Here is a 20,728-nt window from a genome sequence, read left to right as displayed (position 1 = left end):
TCCTGAGTTACGTCCTGAATTATACCCCAGAGCTGCACTCACTATTCTGCTGGTGCAGTCACTGTGTACATACACACATTACTGATCCTGTACTGATCCTGAGTTACATCCTGCATTATACTCCAGAGCTGCACTCACTATTCTGCTGGTGCAGTCACTGTGTACATACCGTACATTACTGTTCGTGTACTGATCCTGAGTTACATCCTGAATTATACCCCAGAGCTGCACTCACAATTCTGCTGGTGCAGTTACTGTGTACATACATTACTGATCCTAAGTTACATCCTGTATTATACTCCAGAGCTACACTCACTATTCTGCTGGTGCAGTCACTGTGTACATACATTACTGATCCTGTAGTGATCCTGAGTTACATTCTGTATTATACTCCAGAGCTGCACTCACTATTCTGCTGGTGCAGTCATTGTATACATACATTTCATTACTTATCCTGTACTGATCCTGAGTTACATCCTGTATTATACTCCAGAGCTGCGCTCACTATTCTGCTGGTGCAGTCACTGTGTACATACATTACATTACTGATCCTGTACTGATCCTGAGTTACATTCTGTATTATATTCCAGAGCTGCACTCACTATTCTGCTGGTGCAGTCACTGTGTACATACGTTACATAACTTATCCTGTACTGATCCTGAGTTACATTCTGTATTACATTCCAGAGCTGCACTCACTATTATGCTGGTGGAGTTAGTAATTACATACATTACATGTTCTGTAATATTCTCCAGAGCTGTGCTCGATGTTCTGACTCCTACCTGTTTCCCATCGATAGAGTCTGCTGACTTTGTGATTCCGTCCAGACATTTCCCAATGATGGGGATCACCTGGCGGTCGATATCTGCATAGGTTTTCAGTGAATCCCCCAGCCGCACTATCCTCTTCTCCTCCATGTCTTGCAGTTTCTAAGGGGTAATAAGAGATTATGGGGAAGGACAATCAGGAGGGTGATCCTGCTTTGCTCATAGATGAGGGTTTGTTACAATGTGCCCATTCTGGACAATCTTCAGTGAGCTCCAGGATGATACATTGCTGTATGTGGATGGGTTTACACCTGGGAGCAGAGTGGTGACAGCACAGCTGTACACAGACTCCAACTGAGCTAGAACTACAAGTCTCAGGATGTCATGCATCCCTGGGAGTAGACAGTACACCTGTTATACACTGGGTATTTGCCCAGCTGAAACTTGTGGTTCCATGAGCAGTGAAGCAGAGAGTCACCTGGAAGATGGTGGGGATGTGCGTGTGGTAGTGCTCCTGCTGTTCGTGGTTGAACTTCTGTAACACGGAGGAGTAATCTCCTTTGCTGTCATCTGCCATCTGGTGACGTATTTGCGCCTGCTGCCGCGCCTGCGGGAGGTAAAGAGCCGGATTAGTAAGAGGGTGGCAGATACAATCCACCATCATAAACGTATAATTGGTGGGGGCATCCAATAATCCAGCACCTAACAATCCAGAAACCTTGCAAACAAGATTCCCAGGCCGCACTGGTGGAGAAGTAACAACAGCTGACAACCTGCAACACAAGGGAGTCTCGCACAGAGGTTGTCACCCAGGTTTCTAAAACTCCGGAGTCATACAGTGGCGTCTCTCCCACGTATGCAGGGTATAGGTGCCATGAGCCTGGGGCAGAGAAAGCAGGACTGGGTACTGACGACTAATCTACAAAAGAGCAGCGGAAAGTTACAGACAATCCAAAAAGAGAGACTCAGTGAGCAGCCGCTCCGTTATGTGCAGATGATGGGAGTCGTACACCGCAAGAGCGCAAACAATGGGGTCATGCATACTAGGGGGAGGATGGATATTGGGGGTCATCCATACAAGGGGAGGATGGATGATGGGGGTCATCCATACAAGGCGAGGATGGATGATGGGGGTCATCCATACAAGGGGAGGATGGATGATGGGAGTCATCCATACAAGGGGGGATGGATGATGGGGGTCATCCATACAAGGGGTGGATGATTAGGGGTCATCCATACAAGGGGTGGATGATGAGGGGTCATACATACAACGGGAGGAACATGGGGTAATACATTCAGAGGGTGGATGATGGTGGTCATAAACACTATGCTGTTCTCATCAGAGAAGCTTTGCTACTGTGTACCGGTGCATGATAACATCTTCAGCCTCATGTATTGCAAATTCTCACACTGAGAACCGGAGATTTATGCCTACTGCTGCCACCGCGGGGAATCGCTATGGCAACTGCTTTGCCAATCCTTTGGGCTCAGTGGCGTCTGGCACAAACCCTGGAGACATATGCACCGACCCAAATATTTACTGTCACATGGCAACTGCGGAGAATGCAAGGAGCTGGCACACAAATTATAGCATCGCTACCAGAGGAGCGCGGCCCCTGCGACACACAGGGAGAATAGGAGTATCCCCAACCGATAGACGGACGGTGCGGTCAGACAGAACGGGACTATTGGGTGAGGTGGCAGCAGCCTGTCAGACGCTTATCTTCATACACGCCATGTCATCCGGTTGCAGGTGCCAGCGACCTTGTTGCTGGATGATGACCCCTGCTGGACTTGCATGTCCATCGCACTAGTCACCCAGCTTTCAGGGAGGCCAGAGTGGCTGAACAGTAGAAATCTAATTGTCTGTCTCCATAAATGTGAGTGAGGTTCCCCTGCGCTTCCTGTGCGGCCCGGGCACCGCTGCTCTCCACATACCTGCCTCATTACCCTGGTGAGAGGGTGAGCGGCGCCGGAGCTGAATGCTGCCCATTATGTGCGGGGGGTAATGCTGGGATTGTCCTGGCACAGAGCGACTGTTCCACTGATCTGTGTGTAAGGAATTCACTGGCCCCAAATCCTATGCCAGCGGCCTGCAGCTCTGAAAAGACTCCGCTGTAGCCGGGAGGAAGCAATATGGCAAGGAGAGTGGGAATCTGCACCTCATCTGCATACCAATGCCCAGCATGCCCGCGCTGCCTGCCAATTACCAGTGTCCGAGCCAACATCTGTGCAGGCACTCAAAAGACTGAGCAAGAGGATCAACAGACAAGACCCCTAAATCGGAGGTGGCCGAGGCTGTGGGAATGACAACCTCCATTATGCAATTACAAAATGGGTACCCGCCACTGGAGACTGCTGCTCAGGCACACTGCAGGATTTAAAGGGACAGTAAAACACAGTCAACAGCTGGTATCAGTCACGTGTCATGTAAAGGTCTCTGCAGTTGCAGACAAGTTGATGTGATGGCAGCAGGAAAAGCAGAGGGACAAGAAGCTATATGTGCAGATAGCAGCACAGAGTATTTCAGGAGTGCAGTGAGAAGATATTGTAAGAGATAGTGACCTGCTCAATGAGGTGACAAGGTTATATCATATGATTTCATGAGATATCCTGTCACAGGGTGATAATGGAAAGAGCAGAGCCCCACAGCAGCACAGAGGATTTCAGTAAAGGGACAGAAATGAGTTCTATCGGTGATTACAGCGACACTGAAGCCTCGTCACCAGCAGTCACATGCTGCGTTTGTTTCCTCCTGAGATTACCGCAGAGTCATCCACTCGCTAATTACCGGCATGGCTTTAATTAAGGAGACCAAGATTTAGCAGCGCTGCTCATGAGACGAGATTACAAGAGGACGATGCATCCCGGATTAACACTTCCACTGCAGACATGATACATACAAGACATTTACCCCTGTGTCTGGCCTCATCACCACGGCATTTCTTAAAGTGCAGCTCCAACTAGGGACCAGCACGAGGGCACCGCTTATATAACAATTCCCTGGCAGCTAATTTTCCCCTGCCAGATTTCGTGGTGCCCCCTTCTCCTGTTCCGCAGTCCACAGCACAGGACAGTCTGACCCCCTGTATACCACTCCCCGCGCAGGTGGAGTGCTCCCTATCAAAGTACATTAACATATGGGTATTTTAAAAGCGGAGGTGCCCTTTAACCTGAGTCTGAGAAGCACTTAAACCACAGGTGAAGGGGCCTGTTAAGATGGCCCACGAGGAGGGTCCTTTAACTGAGGCCTAGGCAGAGTAGCCCTTTAGTGACCTCCGTGACTGGAGATATAGGTCACATCAGAGCTGTCTGGCGGCGGAGAATGCGGTTAGTCCAAGGTGACCACACATCAGTGCGGCTTCTGGTCAATGTCCAGAAAACAATGGCTCCCTCTGGAGAGCTGCGGGAGGCACAGATGAAAGCCTCCACACTTTGTGGGGTCCTATAGTTTCCCCCATATGCTCCTATTTCATCAGAGAGTATGGATGGGGGGGATGATGAGAGTTATCTTCCTGCACAAGGTTCCGCTCTAGAAGTGTCCACAATCCCTTTCCTTCTCTCTGGATTTACCGGTTAGTGCCTATTTAAGGTAATGTTTGAAAATGTCTGCTTGCCGACATTGAATAGCAGCTTCTTTCTTGCTTACATTCAGATACCCCAATACCCTGAAAACTAAAAGTTCTCGCAGCTGATAGTCTGTTACAATTGTATTCAGTCTACCATCCCATGAGAACTCAAGATACATTGTAACAAACCTCCAGCACTGACAACTTGTAGAAGAAACCCTCAGTATTGTTAAGTGGACTATGGTTTTCAATCTCTGGCTATTTCCCATCACTTACAGCAAACAAAGTTGTTGAAATGTTGAAGCACTGAATGGCAAAGCGTATTGTTATGTGGCATCACCAATCAGCGACGAGATCATGGGCAGCACATGGAAGGTCGTCTCCGCTCGCCGGTGACCCGTGCGGGATCTCTGCAGGAAATTGCACAGCGCCGCCTGCTCTGATGCATAATTCATGGTCATAGATAGTTCCCGAGGAGCCCTGTGATCCTGCATTGGGCGCTCAGCGGGCAGCAGTAGTCACCACTCTGAGTAAGCCATGAGGGGGAGCTGCCTCTCGCACAGTGCTGTATGAGGACCCTTACAGCCCTGTGCTTTATCATGAGGCCGGGATAATCTTCTGAATGTAGAGTGTAAGCTTCTGGGGTTGGCACAAGGGTTTGTTTCTGCTGATCTGCATGTTCCATGTATCTGTGCAGCGGTATATGGAGGCGCTATAAGACAGAAGGTCATTACCTCCCGTAGCGTACATGCCGCTGCTATACATAGATATCACAGCGCACCTTCCCCGCAGCATCATGTCACAGGAGCGGCTTCTCCGAGGAGCTAGTGGAAGACTCGGTTATGACAGGAGGAGGGACTGGAGGCACGGATGCGGTCACAACCCCCAACATAAGCTCCAGGAAGACGCCGCCATCTTTGTCAAGTCTTCTATGCCTCTCACACAGGATTGTTTCCTCCTGCAGCACGTGGACAAATCCCATTCTGCTTGCTGTGAGTGAAGGAAAACAAGTGTAGAACATTATCTCGCCTCTCCAGAGGTGGCAGCTGCACTGATACATTGTAGCAAGAGGCTCAGCTCTGTGAGAAGGACTGGGCCAGGATTAGATTTCATTCACTTACAGCAAACACACATCTCGACTTTGGTGAGAAAGGACAGCACTGTATGATAAAAAGGAATTTGCATTTCATTCCCCACCAGTTTCAATACGACTGCTTGATGTCAGGGAAGGGAAACATTCATGTTTATAAGCTAATAGTTGATGAAAATTCTACTGCTCACAGCTGAGGCCTTGTTGCAATGTTTTTGGTCTGGACAATCCTTTGTGAGATGAACCCATCAGCACCAACCTCCTGTCCTGACCGTTTGTTACAATGGATCAGTCTGGTGTCCACAAAGTGTGGTCTACACAGGATACAACCGCAACAAAGCCTCAGCTGCGAGGCGTTTCAGGACCGGCTATTCACCTCAGAATAGAAACTAGAAGGTTTGCATTCACTGACAGCAAAGATTTTAAAAAATGCCAGGAATTAATAATGCTAAGTATATGACAAGGAGCAGAACTGCTGATGATCTCATGAGGAGGACTGGATGCCCCTTGTCTAAATGACGGGGGTCCCTGCTGCCAGTGAGTGAGGAGGTGACTGATAGCACAGTCACGTGGGCAGCACACAATCCGTGTGATTATCCGACAGCGCAAGGAACAATTGAAGCTTACATGAGTCCTTCATCAGAGCGGTCTACTGAATTAAGAGGTTATGTAATGACGGGGTCACATGCTGCGCCCCCTGGCACGGTCGGTCAGAATTCATAGGCTGAGAGGCACCGCCTGCGCCATCATTATCATAACCCCCATGAAACTCCTCATAGACACCAGATAACAATAACGGGCAGCTGCTGTGCACAACCAAATATGTCAGATAATCAGCCACACACACTGCAACTGACACCCGGCAGCAATCATATCTACCTTCCAGCAGAGTGCGGTCACGCTGCTGCCACCCTGCCGACATAACACTCATACGATGCACTGAACGGGACGCCTGCGCCACACTACCTGCCAGCACCCACAACACCATCTAGCATCTGTACGATCCAATCTCTCAGCACACATAAGGAGATTGTTACACACAGGACCCAAGGGCTTCCACGGGGCACGACATTCACCCACCGATTGACCCGTACCCTAGTCACATGACCAATCCTAATACTCACTTTCTCCACATCGGCTTTTGTGACGTTGATGTCGGCGTCCATCCTCTCGAAGTACTGCTGGGCTCGGTCCGCCTCCTTACAGTCCCGCTCAAATCTTCTTTTACTCTGAGCAAAAAATGACAAACACACAAAGGTAATAATGAAAACAAAAAAACAATTCCCCGCAAGAACCTCATGATATAAAAGCTTCTTTCTTCTACAGCCGGCACGCCATCAGGACTCCTCTGGGACGGGGCTTAGAAAGTACCAAGGCAGGGGTGGAGCTTATCACAATCACTCCCCCCAGACCTTCATAATAGAGAAAAAGGCTTTTCTGTCTTTACATGGAGGCAGCCCAGGCCATGTCAGACTGTGAATCTGCGAGAACTACTACTCCAGCCTTCACATATTCCTAATAGTTGCCACTGGGGGGGAGAGAGAGGAACGCTCATTAACTGACACACATAAGATATAAACCCCAATGGAGGGAGGGGATTATTAGTCACTGCAGGAAATTGCTTGTTAGGAAGTACAGTTGTCATGGCAGCATGCAGTCACATGAGGACTGTTACCAGGGGTCCTGGTCACTATATTCATGCTGTCAGGGGAGGGTTCGTTGCTGTGTGTCACGAGGTCTCCTCCATGCACGTGACACAGAAGCAAATGAGTAAACTCAAAGGACATGATGGACATTGTAGTCCATCCCTGTGCTGACACCATCTTCACACTGACTGCACACATGCCAGGGTGCCCTGCTGGTCCAGAGTCTCAGACAAAGATAAAACACTACATCTCCCCGAATGCAAGATAGCAGAGCAGTGAGAGTGGAGGCTGCAGATCAGACCACTGCAGTCACTGACTCTGCAGATCACCGGCTGACATGACTGAGCTCAGTGACCGAGGAGGCAAATATGTGCCCCATCCTGAAATGTGAGATTCGGGACCGAGCTGCTGCGTGTCATTGCTCTGCCAAATACTCACACCCTGATCATGTGTTACTCTGTATATATCAGTCTTCTGCTCACAGAGGATTATATACACTAGACGCCGCTGAATACAGCACAGGGTTTGTTACAATTGCATCTATTCTGCACAAATACATTGTAAGCATCAGAAATAGAGAAACGCCTGCAGCTGAAGGGTTCAGATCATTACATCAGACCTTCCTCATCCTCTGCCTTCTTCTCTATATGTGGTATGGTCACGTGACCTGCTTGCTGACCTCCGACCTGCACTTCCCCAACTCACCGACTCCAACTGCTTCCAGCAGGTCTCCATGTGCTGCTGCGCCTTCCGACCTTCATGGAAATTCTGCAAAGGAAAGATTCAACATTACACGAAAGAACGGAAAACAAAGCAGGAAAAAGAAAGATCAGACACCAGGAGAGAGTCCTGAGGCTTCAACGTGGCTACAAATACAGGTGCATCTAACAAAATTAGAATATCAAAAAATTAATTGCAGCTCTCCAATAAAAAAAATTGAAAATCAAGGTCCCAGAGTCTGAATGAAGAGTGGAGAGGCCACAATTCAAGCTGCTTGATGTCTAGTGTGAAGTTTTCACAATCAGTGATGGTTTGGGGAGCCATGTCATCTGCTGGTGTAGGTCCACTGTGTTTTATCAAGACCAAAGTCAGCGCACCCGTCTACCAGGAAATTTTAGAGCACTTCATGCTTCCCTCTGCCGCCAAGCTTTTTGGACATGGAAATGTCAGTCTCCAGCAGGACTTGGCACCTGTCCACACTGCCAAAAGTACCAATACCTGGTTTAAAAACAGTATCACTGTGCTTAATTGGCCAGCAAACTCGCCTGACCTTAACCCCATTGAGAATCTATGGGGTATTGTCAAGAGGAAGATGAGAGACACCAGACCCAACAATGCAGGCGAGCTGAAGGCTGCAATCAAAGCAACCTGGGCTTCCATAACACCTCAGCAGTGCCACAGGCTGATCGCCTCCATGCCACGCCGCATTGATGCAGTAATTGATGCAAAAGGAGCCCCGACCAAGTATTGAGTGCATTTACTGAACATACATTTCAGTAGGCCAACATTTCGGATTTTAAAATCATTTTTCAAGCTGGTGTTATAAAGTATTCTAATTTACTGAGATAATGACTTTTGGGTTTTCATTGGATGTAAGCCATAATCATCAACACTAACAGAAATAAAACACTTGAAATAGATCACTCTGTGTGTAATGACTATATAATTTCACTTTAGTATTGAAAAACTGAAATAAATTAACTTTTTGATGATACTTTAATTTTGTGAGATGCACCTGTAATGCTCACATCCTGCATTATACTCCAGAGCTGCACTCACTATTCTGCTGGTGCAGTCACTGTGTACATACATTACATTACTAATCCTGTGCTGATCCGGAGTTAAATCCTGTATTATACCCCAGAGCTGCACTCACTATTCTGCTGGTGAGTGCAACTCTGGGGTATAAAGATGTAGGATTCTACTAAGGAGAGGTGACTGCAATCTATTACTCCCTGTTATCAGCCATTACTGGGGAGAGGAGACTGTAGGACAGGTGAGTGCAATCTATTACTCCCTGTTATCAGCCATTACTGGGGAGAGGAGACTGTAGGACAGGTGAGTACAATCTATTACTCCCTGTTATCAGCCATTACTGGGGAGAGGAGACTGTAGGACAGGTGACTACAATCTATTACTCCCTGTTATCAGCCATTACTGGGGAGAGGTGACTGTAGGACAGGTGACTACAATCTATTACTCCCTATTATCAGCCATTACTGGGGAGAGGAGACTGTAGGACAGGTGACTACAATCTATTACTCCCTGTTATCAGCCATTACTGGGGAGAGGAGACTGTAGGACAGGTGACTACAATCTATTACTCCCTGTTATCAGCCATTACTGGGGAGAGGAGACTGTAGGACAGGTGAGTACAATCTATTACTCCCTGTTATCAGCCATTACTGGGGAGAGGTGACTGTAGGACAGATGAGTACTAGCTATTACTCCCTGTTATCAAGCATAGATTCTGGATTATTTGGACGACTGAGGCTCTTCGGCTGTAGGAGAACAGGTTCCATAAAAGGCAGCGCTGCTCGGAGCTGGCAGTGAGACAGGCGATCGAACTGGGACACTGGATGGGGGTGAGATTTTCCCATTCTTCATATACACGTCTGCTTGGACGCTCTGTGTTTGTATTGTGGGTCTGGCACCAGGGGGCTTTTATTGCTACATCAGTTTCTTAATGTCCTTCAATTCTTAAACATTTTTTAACTTGTCTGATTGCTGTCAGTTAATGGGAAAAATGTTATTTACATTCTACTGTTAACCCACCCTGACCTGCTAACTACTGAGGATCTGTTACACTGCATCCAGCCTAGTTAATCCAGTGCAGATGCTTTGCTACAATCTATCATTAGTGCACAGTCTGGGCGGCTCACCAGATCTTATAATTAGTGAAATATATTTGTAAGACTTAACAGGAGAAAAGAGGATGTGTCAGGGGCTGGAGGAATTGATCAGCATTGATTGTGCGGCCTGCAACGAGCAGACACCAGATGCTCATGTGGTGACCGCAGTCATTTCCAACCTATAATTTACTCACTTGTCCCCCCCGACCACAATGACAAAGGAGGATGCAGAGGAAAGCTTGCAATTACCTGTCCATGGGTGGCAGAAAGCGGAGCACTACAGCACCCCCTATACAGCACTTCTCGTACAGTACCGAACTTCTGTACTGCGCTACAGCATCGCATCACACCCATACAACACTGAAACCCCCGTACAAAGCACTGCACCACATCACTCCCTATGGAGCACCGCATCACAACATACCCTTGTACAGCACTGCACCACATCATCCCCTGTACAGCAAAGCATCACATCCCTGCACATCTCCACACTACAGAACCTCTTGTACAGCGCCGCACTACAACACACCCTGTACAGCACCGCACTACAGCATCTTTCGTACAGCACTGCATCACATCCGTACAACACTTGACACCCGTCTTCAGCACCGACCCACATCACATCCCGTACAGCACAGTATGACATCACATCCCTGCACCGCACGCCCCGTACAGCATAGCACCAGTAGAACGCAGAAAAGCAACACAATCCCCTGTACAGCAGTGCACTGCATTACAGCACCCTCCTCACAATACCACCTTGGTACAGTACAGCATCACATCCCCCCCATACAGCATTACATCGCTTAACAGAGCCACTGTACAGCACCCCCTGTACAGCACCGCATCACCCCCGATACAGCTATGCACCACATCGCAAGCACCCATGCAATATTGGGCTGTTTATAGCATCCCTGTACAACACTGCAGTGAATTATAGCATCCCTGTACAGCACTGCATCACCCCCAGTATGGTACAGCACCGCATTACAGCACTCCACATACAGCACCGCACCACCTCCCATCCATCCACTACAGCATTGCATTACAGCACCCCGTATAGCATCACATCGCAGTACAGCACCGCACTACAGCAACCTGCGTACAGCATCGCATTTCACTACAGCCACCCCCATACAGCATCGCACAGCACTTCAGCACCCCCCATACAACATCACATTGCATTACTGCACCCCTTGTACAGCATTACAGCACCCCCCTCCACAGCACCACATTACAGCATCCCCCATACAGCATTGAACCACATTTCAACACCCCCCAGCACAGCATGGCACTGCACTACAGCACCCCCATACAGCATCGCACTGCACTGCAGCACTCACCTGCACGGGATCATACTGCACTACAGCACTCCCCTGCATGGGATCGCACTGCACTACAGCACCCCCATACAGCATCGCACTGCAGTACAGCACTCCCCTGTACATGATCTCACTGCACTACAGCACTCCCCAGTACAGGATCGCACTGCACTACAGCACTCCCCTGTACAGGATCGCACTGCACTACAGCACTCCCCTGTACAGGATCGCACTGCACTACAGCACTCCCCTGTACAGGATCGCACTGCACTACAGCACTCCCCTGTACAGGATCGCACTGCACTACAGCACTCCCCTGTACAGGCTCGCACTGCACTACAGCACTCCCCTGTACAGGCTCGCACTGCACTACAGCACTCCCCTGTACAGGCTCGCACTGCACTACAGCACTCCCCTGTACAGGCTCGCACTGCACTACAGCACTCCCCTGTACAGGCTCGCACTGCACTACAGCACCACATCAGCCACCGTACAGTACGCACTACACTACATCCCTCTCCATACAGCATCAGCTTGCATCAAATCCCATATAGCAACAGAGAATGAGCTCTGAGCAAACAATGAATCAGTAAGGCAAGAGTGAGGAACCTGCAGAACTGTGACTGCAGCTCTGGGAGGGACTAAAGTGTATGAATTAATATAACGGATCATTAACTGCAGCTCTGGATGTGAAGCTGCAATAAAATCTGCGGTGTGTGTAGCAGCTGCACGCTAAATTAAATCTTTTCCGTCTCCCAGCAATGTGACAGCAGGAACAAAGGTGTTCTTACCAAATTTATAAGGGCACCTCATCCAGTGCCATTCACATGCTAGTTTATTATTATTATTTATTATAGCGCCATTTATTCCATGGCGCTTTACATGTGAGGAGGGGACACGCAGCAGATGTACGTCCCACATGGGTAAGCATGGTCACTTTACTATCCTCTCCCCATATCTTTTTACACTAAGCACTTTATCTTTTTTCATGTATGGCTCTTTGTGCCTTATGGATGGATTGTACCCCATATATTCAGTTAGTGGATGAAATTATCATGGCGCAACTCACAGTATTTGCCATACTAGTTTGGGGAGTGGTATAGCTATGTCAGTGTACCATTGCATATAACTTTATTCATGCAGCTGTCTTTTCCTCTTTTGTGTCATTCCCGTTACCTGACCATATTATTGTATTTTTAATACACTGAATTTCTGACGTATTGGTATTAATAAAGATTATATATATTTTTTCATTATAATCTATTTGTCTGTGCTTAATAATTTGGGCGTTATACTCCGGATTTTCTATGTAGGATTATATATTGTTAAGGGAGATGTCCTATTGCCATGGTTATTTTAACACATTTTTTTCTTGATTGGAAAATGTATTGTGTTCGCAATAATGTTGGATTGTGTTAAACTGATAATAAAAAACAAGTACAGTACAGTAATCTTAAACAACACAGGTTCCGATCAGAACTGATCCCGTTTGTCCACACCTGCTATAATGATGAGGTGTCAGGGCTGAGGCGACACGGTGGGATTATAGGGCACAGACAGGCGGGGGGGGCACTGGTGTGGGAAAGAGAAGTCTGCTGAGGACAAATCAAACAATAGGAGAGTAAAACGTGTCAGCTGCTGATCACACACAGCCTGAGGGGTTCACCGATGACAGACCGCCACCATGGTGAGGGTATACAATCACCATGTACAATCTATTACTCCCTGTTATCAGCCATTACTGGGGAGAGCAGACTGTAGGACAGGTGACTACAATCTATTACCCCCTGTTATCAGTCATAACTGGGGAGAGGAGACTGTAGGACAGGTGACTACAATCTACTACTCCCTGTTATCAGCCATTACAAGGGAGAGGAGACTGTAGGACAGGTGACTACAATCTATTACCCCCTGTTATCAGCCATAACTGGGGAGAGGAGACTGTAGGACAGGCGATTACAATCTACTACTCCCTGTTATCAGCCATTACAGGGGAGAGGAGACTGTAGGACAGGCGACGACAATCTATTACTCCCTGCTATCAGCCATTACTGGGGAGAGGAGACTATAGGACAGGTGACTACAATCTATTCCTCCCTGTTATCAGCCATTACTGGGGACAGGAGACTGTAGGACAGGTGAGTACAATCTATTACTCCCTGTTATCAGCCATTACTGGGGAGAGGAGACTGTAGGACAGGCGAGTACAATCTATTACTCCCCGTTATCAGCCATAACTGGGGAGAGGAGACTGTAGGACAGGTGAGTACAATCTATTACCCTTTGTTATCAGCCATAACTGGGGAGAGGAGACTGTAGGACAGGTGAGTACAATCTACTACTCCCTGTTATCAGCCATTACAGGGGAGAGGAGACTGTAGGACAGGTGAGTACAGTCTCCTCTCCTCAGTAATGGCTTATAACAGGGATTAATAGACTGTAGTCACTTAAATAAAAATCAGTCCTTTTAAATGGACTGTATCGGCACAGAATGATTGTTCACACAAAGCACAGGCGCTTGGTGCTCTATGGTGTGGCCATTTATATTCCCGTTCCCACCTGCTTGTCCATCCATCTCTGCCCTTCTCTTGCTCTAGGAAGCCAGAGCTGTCAAAGAAGAAGGGGGTGAAGATAGAGGGAAAACAAGCAGGTGTGTATAAATAATTGGCTGCGCCAATATGCACCGAGCGGAGGGACTTAAGGCCCCTTTACATTTAGCGATGCACCAGCGATCCGACCAGTGATCCGACCCGGTCAGGATCGCTGGTGCATCGCTAAATGATCGCTAGTGAGCTGTCACACAGGCAGACCTCACAACGATGCAGCAGTGACGCAGCGCACGATACTCACCTTTCACACACAGCGATCCTGACGTCCTCCCGCCCGCCTCCACGCGTTGCTCGTCTCACACAGCAGGAAGCGCACGACGAGAAATGGAGCCGGACGTTCTCGCGCGATCAGCGATGGACAGCGGGGGAGCCGGTCGGAGGTAATTATCACACATAGCGATATCGCTAACACGTCACAAAATCAGTGACGTTATAGCGATATCGCTATGTGTAAAACCCCCTTTAGTCAGAACAGTCATTTTGGCTGACAGAGAGCCTTTAAGGCCTGAATGTCTGATAACAGGGGATAACAGATTCCACATAAATGCATAACATATGAAGTACTATAGCATGACTGCCTCTTTAAGAGATAACCCCCATCATTGCTGGAGGTTGGGGCAGTGAACACTTCAGGGAACCTGTCGCTGTTCTTCTTGGCTGTGACTCAGGGTCTATAATTACTCAGCACAGCGCCGGCTCTTCTTCTATTTCGGAATCAGGGTACGAGTGTCTCCTGTTACAGAGGAAAACTTAAAGACCCCCGAACCCTCAATACATCATCACTTCCTGGGAACACTCCACAGATAACAGCCAGAACCAATGGCGGCCGCGCATCTAATCACTGAGGCCCAGAAATAGCACAGACACATGAAAACTCGCTCTACTAGCAGGGAGGGATAGCTGCGCTCATCCAGAGCCTCCAGCTGCATAAGACCCATAAAGCAGTCTGATATGTCAGTCATTAGTAGAGCAAGAGATAAATCCTGAAATCTCAGAGCAGAGTTCTCCTTTAATTAGACTAACTCGCCATCGGCATCTTTCAACTCATATCATCCATTTCCTGCAGCCGCTCGCTACAAAACCAAAGTGCGACCGCTGTCACTTCCTGCAGAGCTTCCTTTGGCTGGGGTGAGGGGAGGGTGGTCTGTTCACCAGGCAGCCGACAGAGTTCCAAGGCGTTTAAAAGAGAACACCACTGTGGATGGCACATTATTGGGAGTCTATCAGAAAAATGCATAAGTAACAATTCACTAATAATATAATATTATGAGTGCCACCATCCTAATCCTCACCATACCCATTTTCACAGGCACCCTCGCACCCTTTACTCATCAACACCATAGCCTCCACCCTCACAGGTGCCATCACCCCATCCCCATTTACCCTCAGCCTCACTAGAGCCCTTGCACCCACCTCACTGGTGCCATCACCCACATCCCCACCAGCACCCTTGCCCAACCCTCAAAAACCATTGCCTCCACCCTCACTTGTGCCATCACCCACCGACCTTCATCCTCACCAAAACCATTGCCTCCACCCTCACTGGTGTCATCACGGTGACTCAGTGGTTAGCACTGTGGCTTTGCAGCGCTGCAGTCCTGGGTTAGAATCCCACCAAGGACAACACCTGCAAGGAGTTTGTATGTTCTCCCTGTGTTTGCGTGGGTTTCCTCCCACATTCCAAAGACATATTGATAGGGAATTTAGATTGTGAGCCCCATCGGGGACAGTGATGATAATGTGTGCAAAACTGTAAAGCGCTGCGGAATATGTTAGCGCTATATAAAAATAAAGATGATTACTATCCCCACCGACATTCATCCTTGCCCCTAACCTCACCAAAACCATTGCCCCCACCCTCACTGGTGCCATCATCCACCGAACTTCATCCCCACCAAAACCATTGCCCCCACCCACTGAACTTCATCCACACCAAAACCATTGCCCCCACCCTCACTGGTGCCATCACTCACTGAACTTCATCCACACCAAAACCATTGCCCCCACCCTCACTGGTGCCATCACCCACATCGCCATTGACCCTCATCCCCACCAGTGCCCTCGCCGACACCCTTACCCCCCATCCCCACCGGCGCCATTATTCCAGGATCGGCTGAAGGTAAATATTAGCTCAGTGATTGTCCATATTTGCAAAGCACTGACAGGACGATCGGTCGATGTGTCATCACAGTGAGAGCGGGACAATCACTGAATCCCTCTGGGAAGGTCGGACCATCACTCCCAACATTCTAAGGGCACAGGCTCTCCTAGCACAATTGATTTGCACAATAATCTGCAACTAACTGTGGAAAACTCTGCAAAGAATACACAGGTGAAAAAGCGAACAATGGTCATGTGTATTTAAATGGGAAGTGCACAAAAAAAAAAGGTCTCTGTTGGTCACATTTCTGAATTCTTGGAAGAAAACATAGTGAGGGATGAGTAAGATTTTGTTACGTCACAATTTACAAGATAGTGACTTGCTGTCAGTAAATAGAATTATACATTGTGGCTATAAAAAGAAATATCCTGATCCAGTTGTCATTATTCACAGCTGAGAGTTTGTTACAATTGCATCAGGTGTAGGCAATCCTCCGCATCAATCTCTCTCCTACTCCAACAGCTTATGACAATGTATCAGTGCAGGTTTAGGCCATGTGCACACGATGCAGATATCCAGCGGATCCGCAGCGGATTTTTCTGCGCAGAAACGCTGCATATCCGCATTGTGATGAACAGTAGCATGTTAGTCAATAGAAAAAAAAAAACGCTGTGCAGACGCTGCGGATTTTTCCGCGCGGTTTTCTTGTGGTTCAAAATATGCAGCATGTCACTTCTTTTGTGCGGTTTTCCACCTGCTCCATTCTCCAAATCCGCAGAGGGAAATCCGCACAAAAAACGCAAGAAAACCGCAAGAAAAAAGGAAGAAATCCGCAGGAAAAATTCAGGTCATTTGACCTGCGGATTTCTTCAATTCTGCGCGGAAAAATTCGCAGGGCTAAAAAGTACGTCTGCACTTAGCCTTAACGTACCAGACAGGAGCTCACTGAGGATTGTCTGGGTTGGATCCACTTGGAGCAAACCCTCAGCTGTGTGAGCAGGACGCTGACTTTGCCGGAAACCCAAATCTACAGCAAGCAAAAATGCCGAAAATGGTGAAGAATTAATTAAACCTAATTTGAAAACAAGAACCGCTATGTACAAGGGTAAGGGTCATTCATGAGGAAAAAAAAGCTCAGGATTAACAGCACCTGTTGCAGGACACAGACAAAGCGCTAGGTGCAAGGAAACCTGAGAGAATATCATACAGGAAGCCATAAAACGATGCAGGAAATGCAGCCGGTATTCTAAGAAAAGCCGAGAGCAGAAGGTGGAGGCTCAACCCGCAGAACGGTGCTCGGCTGACTACACGGAGGAACCTCACCCTGCAGAACCGTACTCGGCTGACTACACGGAGGCACTTCACCCTGCAGAACCGTACTCGGCTGACTACACGGAGGCACTTCACCCTGAAGAACCGTACTCGGCTGACTACACGGAGGCACCTCACCCTGCAGAACCGTACTCGGCTGACTATACGGAGGCACCTCACCCTGCAGAACCGTACTCGGCTAACAACACGGAGGAACCTCACCCTACAGAACCGTACTCGGCTGACTACACGGAGGCACCTCACCCTGCAGAACCATACTCGGCTGACTACACGGAGGCACCTCACCCTGCAGAACCGTACTCGGCTGACTACACGGAGGCACCTCACCCTGCAGAATCGTACTCGGCTGACTACACGGAGGCACCTCACCTTGCAGAACCGTACTCGGCTGACTACATGGAGGAAGCACCTCACCCTGCATAACCGTACTCATCTGACTATACGGAGGCACCTCACCCTGCAGAACCGTAGTCGGCTGACTATACGGAGGCACCTCACCCTGCAGAACCGTACTCGAGTGACTACACAGAGGCACCTCACCCTGCAGAACCGTACTCGAGTGACTACACGGAGGCACCTCACCACGCAGAACTGTGCTTGGCTGACTACACGGAGGCACCCACTTTGCAGAACCGTGCTCGGCTGACATCTCACCCTGCAGAACGAGAAGGAGGCCCCTCACCCTGCAGAACCGTGCTTGGCTGATATCACGTAGGAGGTCCCTCACCCTGCAGAACCGTGCTCAGCTGACAACACAGAGGAGGCCCCTTACCATGCACAACCATGCTCGGCTGACAACATGGAGGAGGCACCTCACCCTGCAGAACTATGCGCGGAGGGATAACGCAGAGGAAGCACCTCACCTTGCAGAATAGTGCGCGGAGGATAACGATAAGGAGGCCCCTCACCCTGCAGAACCGCGCTCGGCTGAAATCACGTAGGAGGCCTCTCACCCTGCAGAACCGTTCTCAGCCAACATCACAAAGGAGGCACCTCACCCTGCAGAACCGTACTCGAGTGACTACACGGAGGCACCTCACCACGCAGAACTGTGCTTGGCTGACTACACGGAGGTACCCACTTTGCAGAACCGTGCTCGGCTGACATCTCACCCTGCAGAACGAGAAGGAGGCCCCTCACCCTGCAGAACCGTGCTTGGCTGATATCACGTAGGAGGCCCCTCACCCTGCAGAACCGTGCTCAGCTGACAACACAGAGGAGGCCCCTTACCATGCACAACCATGCTCGGCTGACAACATGGAGGAGGCACCTCACCCTGCAGAACTATGCGCGGAGGGATAACGCAGAGGAAGCACCTCACCTTGCAGAATAGTGCGCGGAGGATAACGATAAGGAGGCCCCTCACCCTGCAGAACCGCGCTCGGCTGAAATCACGTAGGAGGCCTCTCACCCTGCAGAACCGTTCTCAGCCAACATCACAAAGGAGGCACCTCACCCTGCAGAACCGTACTCGGCCTATTACACGGAGGCACCTCACCCTGCAGAACCGTACTCGGCTGACAACACGGAGGCACCTCACCCTGCAGAACCGTACTCGGCTGACTACACGGAGGCACCTCACCCTGCAGAACCGTACTCGGCTGACTACACGGAGGCACCTCACCCTGCAGAACAGTGCACGGAGGATAAAGAGGAGGAGGCACCTCACACAGGAGAACAGTGCGCAAAGGATAATGAGGAGGACACCCGTCACCCTGCAGAAACGTGCTCAGCTGACAACACAGAGGAGGCCCCTCACCCTGCAGAACTGTGTGCGGAGGATAACGCAGAGGAGGCACCTCACCCTGTGGAATCGTGTGCGGAGTATAACACGGAGGAGGCACCTCACCCTGAAGAACCGGGTAAGGAGGATAACACAGAGGAGGCGGCACACCCTGCAGAATCGTGCGCAGAGGAAAACACGGAGGAGGTGGCTCATCCTGTAGAGCTGTGCATGGTCGATAAGTGCATTATTTATGATGCCGATGCAGGGATGGTGTCAGAGAGCTGGCAGATGTGGGCTGACAATGGGTCTGCAGCATCCGCCTTCCCTACTGTGACACACCAGTAACAAGCGGCGCCATCCTCAGCATCTCTGCTGGTCCCTACATTGTGTGATGATGCATTATGTGCAGCTGAGCAGACATGAATGGCCTTGGATGACCGCCCCTTCCCCCATCCTGATACGTGAGGGTTCTCCCTCTGGTGGTCCGGCGCAGTCATCCTCTCTGATTGTTCAGAATGTCCTGCGGCAGTATTGCACTCATTACATGTCTGCAGTAGATTAGTTGCCAGCCCCCATCCCTGCAGGGGTTAACAAGACCAGATCTGTGGCTGAGGAACAAATAAAGATGAGCAGTGGGAGGCGCCGCTGCACAACAACGGCTGTAATAATGCCCTGCAGAGGAATCGCTGCATGACGTCTGAGCTGCATCACTGTAATGCATCCCTCATAACAGTAACGACCCCTGCTTGCTGTGAATGTCTACATCCAAAGACTAAAAACCTCTCTGCAGCTGAGGGTCTGTTACAATTGCATCCAGTGCAGACTCCAGACTGACACACTGTAACAAGCTGCTCTAACAGACTACCTGAGCGCTAATTATTCAACTGTCTTGTGAGTTGGTCACACTGCGTCAGTAGTGAGTCCACACTGTGTGGCTTGCAGATCATGGTGCACGCTGCAGGGTGTGAGCAGGACCAAGTCAGCGCCAAATTTAAGTTACTTGGTGTAAAGAGGAATATTTTCTTTCACTGACAAGCAAAGATGTGAAAAGTGTGATCAACTGAAACACAGTCCATAAGAAAGTCACACAACAGAGACTTGGGAGTAAACAAGCTGTGACCAGTGTGGCGCTCAGGTTATCCAAACTGACAGTGTAACGGACCCTCAGCTAGACTATAGTAAGAGATATATTCCATAACATCAGACGCCTGCAGATCGCACTGATCATGTGATGTAAGTGCGAGCAGGAAGGAGAAAGTGGCTGCACTGATCAATGGACTGTGACAATGCGACGCAGCAGCAGCTGTAATGTGGACGTGCCGGATCTGTCCTGCTATCTCTGCTCATTATTAAGTCACCCAATAAGCAGATGACGCCGGCTGACTGTGACCTTATTGGCTGTGCTTGTCGCCCCACGGTCGCTGCTCATATATGTAGACGCCTCACTGAGCTCCATGCAGCAGTCTCCCCTCCTGTACTGCGCAGAGCATCCCATCCGCAGACCCTGGGGGGCAAAACAGTGGCTACAGTCTGTGCCACAACTACCACCTCCAACACGATGGGGTTTGTAGTCTCACCACACTGCGGACCACAAACCCTCCTGCGGAGGAAGTCACCAATGTACATCCCTAATGTGCCGTGTCCCATAATTCATAACCACTGGAAAGATCTCCGCTGGCTGTCAATAGACAGTAACAATAAAAAAAATCTTAA

At 49.3% G+C, this 20,728-nt stretch overlaps 1 protein-coding gene across 13 annotated transcripts in view; it reads right to left on the bottom strand.

Moving 5' to 3' along the window:
• The window catches only part of FNBP1 (formin binding protein 1), a 116,200-nt gene that overhangs the window by 43,209 nt on the left and 52,263 nt on the right, over positions 1 to 20,728 (bottom strand). For all 13 annotated transcript variants that reach the window (XM_073555912.1, XM_073555916.1, XM_073555915.1 and 10 more), the window contains exons 5-8: positions 7,779 to 7,841; positions 6,552 to 6,656; positions 1,247 to 1,375; positions 784 to 930 (exon numbers count right to left, since the gene is read on the bottom strand). In XM_073555912.1, coding sequence (XP_073412013.1) covers positions 784 to 930; positions 1,247 to 1,375; positions 6,552 to 6,656; positions 7,779 to 7,841 — 444 coding nt within the window. The remainder of the gene's footprint in view (positions 1 to 783; positions 931 to 1,246; positions 1,376 to 6,551; positions 6,657 to 7,778; positions 7,842 to 20,728) is intronic.

Source organism: Dendrobates tinctorius, unplaced genomic scaffold (assembly GCF_039654945.1).
Source record: "Dendrobates tinctorius isolate UK_male_01 unplaced genomic scaffold, ASM3965494v1 ptg000231l, whole genome shotgun sequence".
NCBI classification, from domain to species: Eukaryota; Metazoa; Chordata; class Amphibia; order Anura; family Dendrobatidae; genus Dendrobates; species Dendrobates tinctorius.
The sequence above is the reverse complement of the archived record's forward strand: the minus strand, read 5'-3'. Positions and strand labels throughout refer to the sequence as shown.